General features: G+C 49.5%; 1 protein-coding gene across 1 annotated transcript in view; it reads right to left on the bottom strand.

Moving 5' to 3' along the window:
- The window catches only part of MMP17 (matrix metallopeptidase 17), a 118,395-nt gene extending 102,834 nt beyond the window's left edge, over positions 1 to 15,561 (bottom strand). The window contains exon 1 of the mRNA XM_019538977.1: positions 15,390 to 15,561. Coding sequence (XP_019394522.1) covers positions 15,390 to 15,491 — 102 coding nt within the window. The 5' untranslated portion in view covers positions 15,492 to 15,561. The remainder of the gene's footprint in view (positions 1 to 15,389) is intronic.
- Between the last annotated feature and the right edge of the window lie 1,144 nt (positions 15,562 to 16,705).

Below are 16,705 nucleotides of genomic sequence, written 5' to 3'. Positions count from 1 at the left end.
GTTTTAAAAAAAACCCCAAAACAACATCCTCTCCAGGTAGCTGGAGCATATCCTTGATGATAAGGTCACAGAGGAAGAAATTTTGTTCCTGGAGTGTACATGATCTTCAGGGAATTAGGTCCCTTCTTCAGGATGACATGGAGAAGTGACCCACAGGCTGAAGGACTGCAATTGCTACATTAAGTTCAATCAAGCTCTACCATCCTCTTGCTTACATTTTGCCTGCCTGTCCCTTTGGAGGGCCAGGTGCTACTGCTGGCACATTTCTCTCCATTTGCCTCTCTCTCTGTTATTATTACTTTGGTCTTACAGGCACGGCTGCAGTTGGTCACTCTTCTTTATTATAAATGGTTGCTGCCCACTTTTTGCAAATATAGCAGATCTCATCTTGGTGCCACTCTCTGCCTGCACTTCAGTTCACGTCCCGACCAAGGGACCGGTACGTCACCCACACATGATGGATGCACCTCCTCCCACCACACAGATGGGCTAGGGTTGAGCCTCGCACTCCCCGCTGGCTATTGTATACCATTCCTTCCCTGTCCCCAGCTGCCAGCCCAGCTGCTTCCAGCTCCTCATAGCCTCCCCACCCAATTTGCTAGGACATTGCTGCAAATTAGTTTTCCTTTAAGATTTCAAGGCTACCACTGGAGGAGAGTGCACTAAGTATATATTTCTTCCTATTGTCCTGGCAACTGCTGGTGCATTGAGACTTAGTCTCCCAATGGAGTCCCACCTCCTATCTGCTGGAGCAGTCAAGTCACCACAAGCTGGATTTTAAAGGGCTTTACAATATTAAATTATTTCTGTTACCGCTTTAACCCTAGTCAGGCCTCTTAAGGACGAAGCTTGACCTAGTGGCTAGGCCCTGGGACACAGGAGACCCCACCTCTGCCACAGAGTCCCTGTGTGACACTAGGCAAGTCACTTTATTGTTCTCTGCTTCAGATACCAACAGCAGCTCTTTTTCGTGTCACAGAGGTATTAGGAGGTGCCCTGGTACCAATGGCCCGATAGTGCGATAGCAGGGTACCGATGGTAGCCTGACAGTGCACAGTACCAGACAGACTACAGACCTGCCATGGAAAAGCATGGATACAGGGGATATTATTAGGCCACATTTTAGAGATGGAAGTCTAAGATGGAAAAAGAGCCAGCGACTCATCCCTAATCACACAGGCATTTATAGACATGTTCCAGGAGGCAGGGGCACTTTAATTAGGGAGCCGAGCTAATTAAAAGCACCTAAGCATCAAGTGTATTAGCATTCCCCAGTGGTGCGCCACTTTGAACTAAAGCTCATTGAACCAGCTTTAGTTCAAAGTGCCCCGCCACCATTTTTCAGCACGGAGATGCTGATACACATTTCCGCGATTACCCGAGTCTGCTCCAACGCGCTGGATGCACAGCATGTCGGGGCAGCCTTGCTGCATGTCTGTAGGAGCCCACAGTGCCAGAAACTGAAGCCAGGACTTTGTAGATCCACCACCCACCCTTTCCTTCTCAGCAATGTGGCGGTGCTGTCCCCCATGCTGCCACCCAGAAGGACACAGCCCTTCACCCTTGGTTTATGATACCCGCCTCCCAGAAGAAAACGGGGAAGAGCCGCTGGTGAATCTGTAGGAAGAGGCAGACACTCACCCAATATCTAAAACTCTATAATGACCAAAACACAGTGCTATTTTTTTCTAGAAGGAAGAGCTGCATGTATTAAATGGGAGCTGTACAAGGGGACCTGCTAGACAAGAGACGTCAGCCCTTTAATGCTGGCAGGATTCAACTCCTGGGGATGGGTGTTTATGAAGACAGCAAGGCTAGACACACTCCTGGAGCCGCTTGCTGCTGAGGCAGAGGCGGGATGACAAAGGATCAGATTAAGGATGAGGTGTTTTCCTCAGGTACCGATGGGAAGCAGGGACTTTGGAAGAAAAAAAAAAAAAGATGATGATAGGAGGTTTGTGGGGGTGGCTGGGAGCGTGGGCAGCATTTCCCCTGAGGAACTGTGCTATTTCTGCCCACCAGATCTGCCTGGGATTTGAAGCCGGCTGGTTTGCAGGGTCAGAAGCTATCCTGTCACCAGAAGGTTTCCTTCTACACGAGCTATTAATCAGAGTGCTTTGCACTTGCAAAACGCACTGCAGCAGCTTTCACAGAGTGACAACAGGGGCTAGATGCTGGTGAATCGGAAGAACCTTGCTCAGGGCTGACTACTTGATCTGGCTCAATGACTCCAGGCAGCGCTCTCAAGAGCAGGCCAAAAGGTTGGCTTGGCACTTCCCAGGAGGGCAGGCAGAGCCCCCGAACTACAGAAGAGTGATAATTGGGTCTGCATGGAAATGATCAGCCCTGACAGTAGAGTAGGGCTACTAACTCTGCAGCTCCAGCACCGGGATACACAGCCACGGAGCAGATCCAAGATTGCTGCTACCGAAGTGATTTGCTGCCTCTGGGATCACCATAGAACAATAAATAACCATTCTTAGCCCTCACCCAGCCCTTTACAAACATCATCTAATTAGGCTGAACAACCCCCGTCAAATATGGATGGCAAACCTTAGCTAAGAGAGGTTTAGTGACTTGCCCAAGGTGACAGAAAACATCTATGTCAGAGGTGGTATCTGAACACAGCGCCCCCCCAGCTCCAGATCCTTGCTCGTTCCCTTTCTTTCACCTTGCACAAAACAAATGAGGTAAAACATTCCCAGGCTGTAGATAAAATTAGCTTTTAAAAGGACAATGCAGCATCCCTGTCCTCATCACAGCCTCTTGTTACCTTCCCCGACAGTTCTTCCCACCGGCACTTACAATATTGTCTTGCTATATTTGGAGGTGCTGCGAGATGGGAGCGCTGGACACCTACCAGAGCGCAGGGGAAGGAATGCAATTTTCCCATCCCACCCTGGCTGCCCAGTAACAAAAGGGGAGACGGTTTGCATTCGGTAAACAGAAGCTGCACTCTCATTACCCAAAGTGCTACTCCCACTTGAGTTATAGTGACAGGTTCTTCGACATAAAACAGTAACGAACTTCCTGGCTTGGAGGCAGAGATTATAGATCATTAATGAAGCAACATGAGGAATTAGCTTATCCGATGTCCTAGTTCCACAAGAGGGCACCATCATAACATCAATAGACATTCAGTTGGCAGGTCCTATGGATAGGAAGATTATCAGGTTCCCTCCCCCCCCCCGCTTTACACACATACTTTGAGGCTGATGCAAAACCATTCCAGATTCACGTTAAATGAATCAAAAAAATCACCCTCCTTCCTTAATACCTGTATTTTGGGGGTTAATGTGCTGCTTCTTTTAAAAGCAATTCACTGCATTAGAACGCAATTATCTCCCGGGAAAAGGTACACCACGTTCTGTCTCCCCAGGCACGAACGCATCCTTCCCCACAGCAACTCCCACTAATGGAAGACCAGAAAGGAAAATCAACAGAAAGTCTCTCCTCGCAGCCCGAACCAAGCTCCGAGAACAAAACAACTGCCAAGCCCTGGAGGTCTGGCCCTGCTACCACTGCACCGCAGCGCCTCCGAATCACTAATGTGGTCAGCCTCATTGAGCCCCTCCGAGGCAGGGAAATGCCATCGTCCTCATTTTGCTGCTTAGGAACTAAAAGGCACAAAAAAAAAAAAAAAGAGTACTAATTAAGTGGCCCAAGACTTGAAGTAGAGCAGGGAACTGCACCCGGTCCCCAACCACCACGCCATCAGGCCATCCTTCCACCATCTCCCCAAGAAATGTGCACAGGAATGTAGAGGCGTATGAAGAAATGAAACAGCTTCAGAGAAGTTTAACGATTCTCTGCTAGAGTGGTCGCTCTGCTTATCTGACAAATCTTCACTCCCCCAAGAGAAATCTAAGTGTGCACAGCTGCAGTGAGAACAACCTGGGCATGAAAATATCACAGACAGAGCCAGGCACGGCTATGATAGAGTAGCAGGGTACAGCAGCACCGGCGTGCGAGTGAAAGGAATGCCCTGGAGTTAGGAATGCAATAGGCACATAAGCAGGTTCCTATTTGTGGCTTTATGTGCTTGAAAGCAGAAGCTGTGGTTAAAACAGGGTCCTGAAGTGAAGGCCTTATCTACAGAGAAAAACTGCCTGGCATCGCTATTCCATAACAACTCAATGGGTGGGCACAATTGTGGGGGGGGAAAAAACAAGCAAACTTTGTTCTGAAATAATTGACTTTGCTCACAAAGCAATTTAATTATCCCACTGGGAAACAACTTGTATGCTGCAAAAGGGTGTCAGTACAGAGGAGTTAAACCAGGCTAAATCCTTACTCCAGAACAGGTATGTCAGGCAGTTTCTCCCCTGCAGAGACAGTAAGCTCTCTGAGAAAGGAATAGCCTTTCCCTTGTATGCACTTAGAGGGCCTTGTATAATGGAGCCTTGAGCTTTGATTGAATCTCTGGGAGCTTCTGCATTAGAGTCAGAAGTGTAAAACTTGATTGCCAAGTTAAATTGCAGCTTCTGCAATACTGCCTCGCAGAGCATCCCAGCGCGTGGTCCAGCCACGAGGCACAAACTCTTGCCAGTTCCAGATGCTGTTATTCGAGAGCATCCACACAGAGCAGAGAGGCAGGCAGAATGGCTCCTCTGGGGAAATGCCTTCCTCTGCAATGGACTGACGGGTCCAGGAAAAACCTCTGCACCCCTGGCAAAGAGTTATGATGAAGTTGACGGCCCAAGCCTGGGAAGATAAGTGGCCCCGCAGCCACTGCTTATTTACTGCGTTCTCAGCCACTGAGAGAGGAAGGAGAGAGGGAACAATAACTATAACACTGACTTCTGGAGCAGGCAAGACTAGGAAGAGATATGGGCCTGGTCAGACGCAGCACACAAATAACGGGCAAGCAGTGGAGGGGGCACAAAAGAGACGGCTTGCTGACAGAGGCAGCTTATGTGCCACAGGGATGCTAATGGCTCACACTGACTGACACAAGACTCGCATTCTCATGCACGGAGAGGAAAAACAGCTGGTTTAATCCTGGTCCATGCTTGATAATCAACTGGACAATAGCATGCAGGTAGGTGCTCACCAGTGCCATACAATGGAGATGCTGCTATATCACAAAGCTACTTGCCTCCCTCTGTGAACTTCTCAAAGACAAAGCCTACCCTGCCCTCGGAGAATGCCCTACTGCAGAGCCCACACCGCCTGGGTGCGCCAGCAAGCTTAGCTTTCCAGCTATGGCACCTCACCCACGGACATGCGAATCCACTGGCCTTCGATGCACACCTCTGCACAGCCTGGAGGGCAAAAGCGCAAAGGGGTCCCTCCTCCTAGGCCGCCAGCAAGCTAGGCGGCTCAAGCACAGCGCCTGCAGTGCGACGCACGAAAGGTGACAGATGCCAGGGTGCAGACAAGTGTCTCCCAGCACTCCAGCTCAGAGGCACTGCCAACAAAAGGCAGGAGTTATCAGAAAGACACACATGGACACACACCGACACACACACGGAGCCAGGGGACGACACACATGATGGAACATCCTATGGGAATGACCCGCGCAGCTCACAGCGTATCACCGGCTCTGCTCCATCACAGCGCCGTGGAGAGCGGGGGCTCAGTGCTGTGAAAAGCAATGTCGTTTATAATATTGGTTTCTCGAGCTCACTTGAGAGGAAGGGACCAGGAGCTGTTCAGCTGAAGCAGCCTCTTTTCCTGCTCATTTCCTTGTTGCTGTGTGTGAAGAACTGGCCGTGGCATATTCCTCACAGCAGCAGGATAACTCCTGCCACCGCTTTTGCAGTGAGGTCACTGTTTCCATTACTAATGCCTCTTCTTGGGTGTTTAGAAATCAGCTGCAAAAGAAAGTTCACCCCCAACATAAACTTGGCATGAAGTCCTAACCCAGAGCACATTTTTCCTTAACAGGTAAAGAGGGGAAGAGACCTGACTTCCTAAGTATGCGGCTACCCATCACTCTCATTAACTTCACTTGTAATCACAGAAGCTCAGGAACCGAGGGCAGCCTGGTGGCCTCAGAAAAGCATGGACTTCTTAACTGGAGCCAGCTAGCACACACCGATTTGTATCACTTATACAGCAACTTAAAAAAAAAAACTTAAACCATTATTCCAAGCTGCAAGCTAGGCACTGCTGTGATTTTGAAGGCAGGCAAGAATGGGTCTTAATTGCCCGGATACATAATGCTGAAAAGTGCTTGTACAGTAACAGCATCTCATCTGGGGCTTTACTTTGCGTAGTTGCGATCCTTTAATAGCCTAAATACACAATGAATGGTAATGATCTTCTCACTGGGGTCAAGGGAATGAGGCATATTGAGAGCTTTCCAGCCAAATGGGGGTGGCTGACGGGTGCAAATGCTGGCGATGCTGTCCAGTTATGCTACGGCTTTGGAGATGACGTTTCTGTCTAACGACGAAATGAACCGTGCGCTGAACCAGGCACGCTTCACTGCGAGGAGGTTAAGACCTGCTGGGAAATGCGGTTATGTACTCAGAACCTGGGCTTCGTATCGAATGAAATGTGCAATTTGTCAGCTCAGTCATTCTTCTTGTTCTCTTAAGCACCCAAGTTGGTCACAATCTTGCTGCTCAGGATATCAGGTTTGGAAAGGCATGAGGCTTTGGATTTCCACATGTGGACTCCTTTAACAGAGGCAGTCGGAAAGAAAGCAGGTCTTCCCATGATGCCCCTTCTTTACCAATATTGTGTGGGAACTCCCATACGGTTTATTTAGACCACCTAGACTCTGTAGGACATAAATGGAGTTTACACACCAAAGGAAGTGACACAGATACCAGAAATGCTTCAACAGTGTTTCAGGGGTGTAGGTTGTAGCCGTGTTGGTCTAAGGACACAGGCAGACAAGGGTCTTTGGGCAAATCTGATATCTTTTATTAGACCAACTTAAATAGTTGGGGGAAAAAATTTTGGCAGTCAGGTTAATCATTCTTCTGCACAACTATGACATGCATCTACACCAAGAAGAAGAACTGGGGTCTTGCGTCTTTTGGTGCAGGTATGCCGATGCCAGGCTGATGCCAGCATCTAGCTTTCTAGAAATACCAAGAGTGAGGCCTGATAGGAGAATATTGGGTGCTTAATAAAAGCCAAACCCACCACCTCTTTAGCTGTGTTTTTACACAAAACGAGTTGTAGAAAGATCTGCAAGTTGACTAGGGAGCTGCCTTTCACAAGCCCAATGCATCAGTGACATGAAGGCTGTGATGGTTTAGACCAGTGGTCTCCAAAGTGGGGTGCGGAAGACGATCCACTGGGGTGCGGGAAGAAAATATTAGAACTTCTATTTATATTTATATAAATATACATATATTGGGGGTGCGTACTCAAAATTTTTTACTGATGGGGTGCACGAATATAAATATACATATATTGGGGGTGCGTGCTCAAAACTTTTTTACTGATAGGGGTACACGGTCAAAAAAGTTTGGAGACCACTGGCTTAGACTGTGTGGAATGATGCAGAGCAGCGAGTGATTCACAGAACAGCAGCAAAATGGAGAACAAACAAATGAAATAAAAGCCATTTTAATGCCGGGAATTTATCAAAGAAGCAAGCGCGCTTCTTGGGTGGCCCTGTCGGATGCCATGCTGCAAGCTACCGTGCCGAAGGGAAGCAAACAGTCTGAAAGGAGAAGGAAAAAAACAGACATCACAAGGGGATGACAATCCTATTGCTCTGCAGTAGGGGCACGCAACTTTGCCCCAGCCTCTTTACAGAAGGCACAGCCCCTGGGGAGGGTATCACTGTCTTTACTAACCACTCAGGAGCAACCCACAGTCTGCTCGAACCAGGGTCCAGCCACACTTCTGAGCCACTCATGGGCAGAGCCAAAAATTGTGCTCAGCTGCCACAAGCACTAGGAAGTCAACTCAAGGACTCAAGTTGGGTCGCACACACCATTAGGGCTGCAGCCATCAGGAAGGGCTACAATTGGTGGTTGATGGTTACGTCACAATCAAGAGATGGCCCTAAACCATGAAATGATAATCCAAATGCCCCCAAGCCTCATCACTATTTAGATCTTGGCTGGGATCCATACCTCATCATGATCTTTGATCACCTCTTTGACCTAGTACAGTAGGATCCTGGCTCATGACTGGGGCTTCTAGGGGCGATAATGGAACAAATCATAACAAAAAAAATACACACCTCCATAACTCCTTTCCCCCTGAAGGAGCCCAAAGCACTTCAATGACTAGATAGGTTCAGGAATTCGCTATCCATGATGACAGCTGTTTAAGCATGTCCAGAAGACCATGCAACACTTTAGAACGAGTGTCCCAGGCTCTGGGGTGACACTGGAATCTTCCAAATTGTTAGCCAGCTAAGGCACTGGCATTAACACTCCTGCCCAGACAAAAAGAGATCGGGACCCCAGAAACAGGCAATGCCACAGTTTTGTATCTCACATAGACAGAGAGGCCTTTAAAAATGTGTCCACTGGCAGACCTGCCTGCAAATCTGAGAGGGAGCGGTACAACCCCATTCATTATGAGCGACAATGTCTGGAGGGATCTGGAGCCGCCCATTCAGGGCCAAACTTCACCAGATCAAAATAGGTAGGACCTTTTGTTAAAAGAAGATGCACGTGTTCCCTGCACCCTACACATCTCCCTCTCCTCCCCCCTCAATTCTTTTCCCCCTCTTTATGCCATTCAAAGACCCCAACTTAATGCCCAGCAAGTAATGAGTGAATCTGATCAATTTGGACCAAATGCTGCTCTCCTACCAGACCTGAACCTCCTAGAAATGCAGTCAGTATCTCAGAGGTTGGCAGTAGGTACTGAATACTGCCTTCTCCCCCACATAAGCGAATTTCCCAAGGGCTCACTATGCAGGCACCTGACACAGACTAGCTGGAAATCAATCATTTCTCTTCTTACTGTTAGAAAAAAAAGCCACAGCTACCCGATTTGCGCAGAGGGTGTGCTCTGCCAGCCCTTGAGAGATTAAACTCCACTCCCCCCAACCCCAAACGCAGCCTGGGGAAAATCCTGATGGGCCTCAGGACATGCAACTCCCCCTGACATTGAGGCAAGCCAGGATCCTTTATCCTCCTTACGTTGTGTGCTTCGGCTCCTTTGTACCTGACTCTTATGGAGCAGGAAAGCCTATCCCTTCATTTCTCTTGCAATGAAAACCACTGCAATGGTGTTTAAATGACACTCAGGCAGCCCAGTCTTTTCTGGCTTGCCAGGCCTCCACATGAAAGAAGTCCATTCCAGCTGCAGAGGATCCCTTCCACCAGTAAAAACCAGGAGATTTTTTGCTGACCACAGAACAGAAACTTTTCATTCACCTCTTCCCAGGAAAGCTATTACTGCCAGCCAGCTGCATCCAACCCAACCCAGAACTCATTTCATGAGGCAACTGGTTTCTCTCACTCCCAGATGTAGGTGGTCTCATTGAACTGTAAAAAAATTGAGCGTGCAGTGTCAAAGACAGACTGGTCTTTTGGGCGTTCTCCAACAGCGATGAGTTATACAAAAAGGAAATGTCATTTTGGGTTTGTTTACATGACAAGATGATACAAATCAAACGTGTACATCACCTTCCAGTGCAGGCCCATGACATCCGCAAAATTGCTTTCGTGTACCCGAAAGATCAATGTTGTCAGGATGAAATAGTATGTCATCCAATCTAAGGTACTCAGCCCTGCCACGGGCAGCTACCAAGCAGAAATGCTCTTAAAAGTAACATGGAATAAATATACTGCCACCGCTGTTCTCACCACAAGTTATAGATCATCTCTGGAGTTCCCATGATAATTATTCTCTGTACACTCAGTTTATCCCAATTTGAGAATTCCTGAGATCCAATCCAGTTCTTTTACACTAAACCATGATGGCTAATCAAACAGCCTGAGTCTCACATGAAGACATCGTTCTTTGGTGAACCTCTGGTATTTGCTTCATCTGAGGTCTTTTACCTAAGCAGAAAGCCATCCCATGCAATTTCCCATGGTTTCCTTTACAACTCTCCAAATCTGCTTGACTATCATGGTTTCTTCTACTCAGCCCTGCACTCCTGCTTTTGTTTCTTGTTGGGGTTAACTTTGAGTATGTGAGTTTTTCTTTATGTAACATCAAATCTCTTAATTCTCAGACCCAGAGATCACAGATAATCCTCATAAAAATCTGGGGCAAAGAACATACACGCAGATGCGTATGCACAAGTCAGGAAGAGCTGCTGAAAGTCTGCAATCAACCCATTTAAAGTAATCTTGATTAAAGAAAGTGTTTCTAGGAAAACAACTCATGTCAGACCTCAGGTTATTTTCCAATGCCTCTGCTCTCAAGTACAGATCTGCTCTAGAAATGGATGTTAATCTGAAAAAAAAAAAAAAAAAAAAAAGGATACCATGGCATCCCTGATTTGCTGTCTTTCATGCACCAGATGTTCTTGATTTTCAAGGAAGATTTCCCACCCCCCTACAATCAGCCTTGTAGAGTCAATCGGGAATTTGCAAGCCATGCTGGGTCTTTTCCATTTCTTGAAACACAAAAGGTAGGAAAGGCTTTGTGGGTCCAACTCTGCCCTCCATGAGACCTGGACAACCCCATTCCCTGGAGCAGGTTGGTGAAAGGGGCTGGGAACGAGGAAGCAATCCTACTGATGCTACACGAGGTCTTGTGCATCTTCACCTGTAATAATGCATCTGCAGAACATCAAATTGGGACATCAGTCACACTGGTACAACCCTATCTATTACAACCATGTCCTCAGTGACACCCATGTCACACTTGGGTCCTTAAATGAGCTGGTGTAGCAGTAATTAACTGGACCCACGTGAGCCGTTCTGTGGATGTTATGCAAGATGCTACAAAAGTCTCTCTGTGCTGCGATAGCTCTGCAGTAAAATCTTATCCTGGGCACTGAAGTCAGTAGATCTGTTTCTGACAACAGGTGGTGGGGATCTGCTGAGTAAGAAGATGCTGTATTTTATATAGTCACTCTCCCCAGTGAAAGTATAATTTAATGGCGGCAAATGACAAAGAGCTGGTTTTCTAATTAGAACAGCAGCCTATGTAGGTATAGCAACTTCCATCCTGGACTATCACTACTCTCTTTAAGAGAAGTTAGTATCCATCTACGCCCAACTGCAACAAAGTCAGCAGCAGCAAAAGGAAGGAAACTTTGGGCCAATAAAACCCAGACAAATCCCAGCCCATGTTGCTTTGTAAAGGCTTACCCAAGAGCCGTGCACTTAAAACTGAATGGAGCTCAATTATCTGCCTCGGTTAAATAAAAACCCAAAACAAAACACTAGATCAGCTCTGTCAGGGTGTTAAAGCTGTGGTTCCAAGGCTCCCAAGGGACAGATTCAGAAGTGAGGCATAAAGCAGTACAAATGACACACTCAAAAATGAGCGTGGGATGAACAGAGGGGAAGAACAAAGCACGAATTAATGGCAAAGTGTGGGCTGAAGAGAGTCATGGGCTTATTTTAGTAAACAGCTTCTTACCCTCCTGGTTACCCCTTTTCTTAATGCAGCTCTCTTCTCCTGCTCTTCTGCATTTAAGTCATGCCAACAGGGATTGCCTTGAATCCTGCTTTATAAGGGTTTATCCCTCTTTATCCCACTTCTTGCTCACCTGGAAAAAGTGACACCCCCCCCCCCCCAGCCTTTCACACTCCTAGTTCAACACCAACAATAAAGAAGGGCAAGGATAGGGGAAAGCTAAGTCTAATAAACACCCCCTCAGATACCTTCACTAGAGATATTGGAAGACTTCCATCATCACAGCTTCGTGTCCTGGCTCAGAACCATCCCTAAAAGCAGAGTCTCATTAGAGCAAGTAATTTAGCTTAACTACCACCAGTAATTCAAACGCCTGGGCCCACAATAGCAACAGAGCACAGGGCTAAATTGCATTACTGTATCAGGAGGCCTGCTGCTCTCAGATCTGAAAAGGAAGTAGCAGTTCTCACCAGCCAGAGTTTTAATACCGGATTAAACGCTTTCACAGGAGCCCTGTCTGTTTGAAGGCTTCCAGCCAGCCTCTTGTCAAGGCAATTTAGGTTGCATTGTACCTCGTCTTCAAGAGGTATCTTAAAATATAGCCAACAATGTATTTCTGCATAGGAACTTAGCACGCTTGGAAAGAATACCTGAAACCCAAAATAGCCAATATTCCTTATTAAAAGAGAAACAGAAGTTAGAATAGCTGGGAGACTAGGCTCAGCTCCTTATCTATGTGCTGTTAGGCTGAATGCACTATTGTCTTGGGATCTATTTTGGGGTTTGTTCAGGACTGAAAGATTTGCCATTGCAGGAAGCAGAATGGAGCTCTGGCTGACATGCCTGATTTTTACTTTCCCCATTAGCAGCAACAAGACGTTAGGAGGATGTTGGGTTCCTTTGATAACAGCAAAAGCCTATTTCTATCCAGGGCTGGAATTCTCTTTGAATTGGCTAATTATCTCAAGCTTTGGCTCATAAAACAAACGTGCCATGGAGACATGGCAGCCTATCACAGGCATCTGAATGTATAGGGGTGGCAAAGCATGTCTGGGCTGGGAGGCAGCCTGGGACAGAGAGGCTCGGCAAAGGAAGGGTTGAATAGCGTCGGCGGCTGCGGACGAGTACGGCGGCAGAACGTGGCTGTCTGACATTGGCAGCAACAGGAACACTGCCACTGTGCTGTCAGCCTGACCGGCTCCGCAGATTGCCGTCCTTTCAGAGACAAAACCCTCCAGCCCCTTTCCCAGGCATTCAAGTGCACCTGACTTTGAAGCGAGAGCGCCAGAGGAATGCAAAGGGTGTTTGTCCCTGAAAGCTTGCAAAGAACAATTTTTCTAACTATTTAGTGGGTTTAATAAAAGAAATTGCATCTACCCAAAGAACCGTGTCTGCCTTAGGAACGCAGCACACAGGAGGCTGCTTAGCCGCCCCTACAGGAACTCCTGCCCCCCTCCCCGCCACCAGTTTGATCACGAGCAGAGAAAGAAAGTCCTACGTGTCTGCTCTCGGTTTGCCCATTAGAGCCTGGCTGGATGGAAGAGCATTCAGGGGCTCTATCAAATGCTGCCTGGATTCAGCAGAGAAGCCGTGACAAAGGCAGTAGCAGTCGTGCCTGCCATAGGAACAAAGACACTTTTGGGGCAGGGGGGAGCAGAAGGGGAGAAAGGCTTGGTCAACAGCCTCGGTCAATGAATACAAATGCTTCTGGCTCCCTTGGAACAAATCCACTGGAAACAACATGAGATGACACTGTGAATACAAAGCAAAGAGAGAACACTCTTTCCCCAGGACAATGGCCCAGGTGCAGGCACCCAGCATCCTAGATGCAACCTCTGGGACGTGATCAGACGGCTCCAAAGAGTCCAAGCTGTTTTCCCGACACAGCCCTCATGCAAAACTTTGCTGGCACTCACACGGTCCCTGACTTCCTGGAGCAAAACCCTTACGTGCACACTAGTGACAGCAGCGTGGCTGCAGCAGCCCTCACTGCCAGTCTGAACACTGCGCTGCCCTGCATGGCATGCCTGCAGCAGGACAACCCTTTGGCCACCAAGCCCCTGAAAAGGCATGTGTGTTTTTGCCCTACCTCAACTCGCAGCTTTTCCCAGCAGACAGCCTCAGCAAAGACTTCCCTGCATCTGCAGCAGATGATAACACAGCCCAAGTACCAGTAGCTGGATTGTAACAGCAGGCTCCTAATTTTTAAAACAGCAGGTTCTCAAAAAAGTCTCTAGCTCAACTTCCTTGGCATACAGATTCCACCAAACTGGCCTTCACGGACAACAAGATTGGACAGCAGACTGCCTTTGCAACCTGATTTCAAGCTCATCAAAGCCAGCAGAAGTCTCTCTCCATGCTTATTACTATCATACAAAGTTTTGTATATTTTTTTCTGCTCCCAATCTCAGAACCTCACCACCATCAAAGATGCAATTCGAAAACACTATTATACACGCCTACAAACAGTGCTTTAGACCCTACATCTGACATAGACTTTTAGCATTTTTTAGCTAAAAAAAAAAGGGAGGCAGGTCAAAATGATAAGAATTAATTTCAAAAAACAATCTATGCACACGCAAGGGCAATTTCAAGTCACATTTCATTCCATCTGCTGTATTTTATGCTGCCTTTGCTAGGAGAGCTAATGAAGAATAATAAAAACATTAGTAATCAACCTAGATTGATGAGCTGGGCAGGATATTTTAGCAGTAATGAAATTTGGAGGATCGTACAATATTATAATGCTCTGGCAGAACTCTGCCAAACCCTGCCTTTGAATTATAGTCCTCTTCGGTGTTGCTGAACTTTAATTTGGTCTGGTAGCACTGTTTTATTTTAAACAACCCCCTAGCAGTGCTGGAGAGGAGCGTACCGCCCCGCTGCACCCTTAATTCCCTGCCTTTGTCCACATGGAAAGCCACAATTTGCAGAGGGGTAAAAATGATTTTTGAACGCAAAACCTCTGTTGACATCGTGCTGTATTTACTCCAGAGAATTGTTGCAGGGATCTGATTTTTCCAAAGGTTAGCAGAGCTATTACCATGGTTTCATGCCTCCCAGTTTTCAAATACTTGATTGAAATGTATCACAGATCTTTAATTTCTTATTTGCTTCAGGACGTGGATGTCAAGGAAGTCTTAGAAGTGCCCGCTGCACGCCTCACTATTTTCCTGAGAAACCGCTGTAGAAATAAATGCCTTGCACTGGCCTCTTGTTGCTGCTTATGACGAGGAGCAAACAAAGCCTCCTTTATACTCAGAGTCTTTTTCGGTTCTCTCAGCGATGTCAAAACCAAAGGGTATTATTTTGCTCTCGCCCTTCACACGTTCACACACACGCACAACTAAGGGAGCCTTGCACACGCCGAAATCACAGAGAGAGGGAGTTCTCGGAGCTCATCTCATCCACGCTCCTTAAACGCGGCTTGCTCTTTACGCCGAGCCCCCGCAATCGCCCCATTCAAGGTTTTAAGTCCCAAGCACGGAGGCTAGCATCACTTGGCGGCTCCCCGTGCGGGCGAGGGCAGTGCCACCCGGCAGTCGCGGAGGTCGGGCAGTGGCATCCAAGCTGAGTTTCCACGTCCTACGCGGGGGGAGACCGGGGATCCCGGAGGTGCTTTTGGAGGCTCTTGGCACTGGCCAAAGGGGGCACCTCAGAGAAGTTTCCGAGCCGTCCCCCCAGGCAGCGGGCTCCGCCGGGCGCAGGCGCGACATCCAGCCAGGGGACAGGAGCGGGCGCTCGCGCGGCCTGGGGGCGCCAGGGCCAGGGGGGCCGCCTGACCCCGCCGTGTCCTCCCTGCCACCTGGGCGGCCTCGAGGATGCTCCCACACTGCGCGCCTGGGCTCAGCAGCCAGGGGGACGCGAGGGGACCGTGCCCCACCGCCCTGCTCCCTCCCCCCCCGGGGCCCGCCACTCACCACCCCCAGCGCGATGTCTGCGGGCGCGGGGGGATGCGGGGAAGCGGGAGCGGCGCCGGCTTCCCGCCCCGACAGCCACAGCCACAGCAGGAGCGGCAGCATCTCCCGCGGGCCCGGCCGCAGCACCCCCCCGAGCCGGCATCCGCTCCCGCGCTCGCCGCCCGCTGCACCGCACCGCGCCGCGCCGAGACCCGCTCCAGCCCGCGCGGCGCGGGGCGGGGCCTGCATGCAAATGACGGAGGGAGGGGCGGGGCTAGGAATGAGGGGGAGGGGAGGAGCCGGCATGCAAATGAGGATGGTGGGTGGCGAGGCTAGGAAGGGACACCCTGCGACGAGAGGGGGTGGGGGAGCCGTTATGCAAATGAGGAAGGTGAGGGACTGGGATCGTGAGGGATTGAGGTGGAGGGGGCGGGGCTGGCATGCAAAGTAGGAAGGCGAGGGGCGGGGCTAGGAAGGAATAATCCCCGTGAGGTAACCCCCCCATAAAATGAGCATGCAAATGAGGCTGGTGAGGGGCGGGGCTAGTGAGGGACGCTCGTTTGGGCGGTTGTTCCGTGGTGGCCCCCAGCGCCCCCCCCAGCATCCCTGTCTGAGCCCCCGCGAAGTCTGCGACCCCCCGCCCCCTCTGAACGAAGGGGACCCCCGTGCGCTGCATCCCCAGGGCTGCTGGGCCCTGGCCCCTGGCCCCCTTCCTGCGGGGGCCCCAGAAAACAGAAACAGGCTTTTCTCCTGCCCTCCCCCCGGGGAAGGTACCCTCGTCGTCGGCCCGCTCGCCGGCTCGCTGTCTCCGCGCACCGTGTGCCGCACGCGACTCCTGAGGCGCGCAAGCAAGCTGCTCTTAATCATTGAAATCCTTGCCCAGCAGAGGATGCTTGCCACAGGCTAAGCTCCTGTTGTTACTTTGTTTTGGTGCCTCTGTCTCTTCAGAGGAAACATGTCCAAAGTGGAGGCCCAGGGCCCTTTCCGGCACACGCGCCGCTCTGGGCCGCCGCCGCCGCCTCGGGCGCCGCGGAGCGCTCGGCCCCGTTAGCGGGAGAAACCGCTGCCGACCTGAAACCTGGTCATTCATCTACCGTTCTCCATCAGAACCGCAAGATCAAGTCACAAGAAGCAGTGTGGGAGAGGAGGACCACTAACCTGTCACATAAATAGCCCCATGGGCGTTAGCCCAAAGCAGGAGATACAAGGGCATAGCAAGGTACATATCCAAGGGCAGGGTGTACAGACCGAGTCTGTCTGTGTTAGCAGGCAGATTCATCTCCATGAAGTGGCAAGTTTTTGTTGGCCCCTTGGGCAATCAGTTCAGACCATCTCCT

Source organism: Crocodylus porosus, unplaced genomic scaffold (genome assembly GCF_001723895.1).
Source record: "Crocodylus porosus isolate Cpor-Errol unplaced genomic scaffold, CroPor_comp1, whole genome shotgun sequence".
NCBI lineage: Eukaryota > Metazoa > Chordata > Crocodylia > Crocodylidae > Crocodylus > Crocodylus porosus.
Note: the sequence above shows the minus strand (reverse complement) of the source record. Positions and strands in the feature narration are given on the sequence as shown.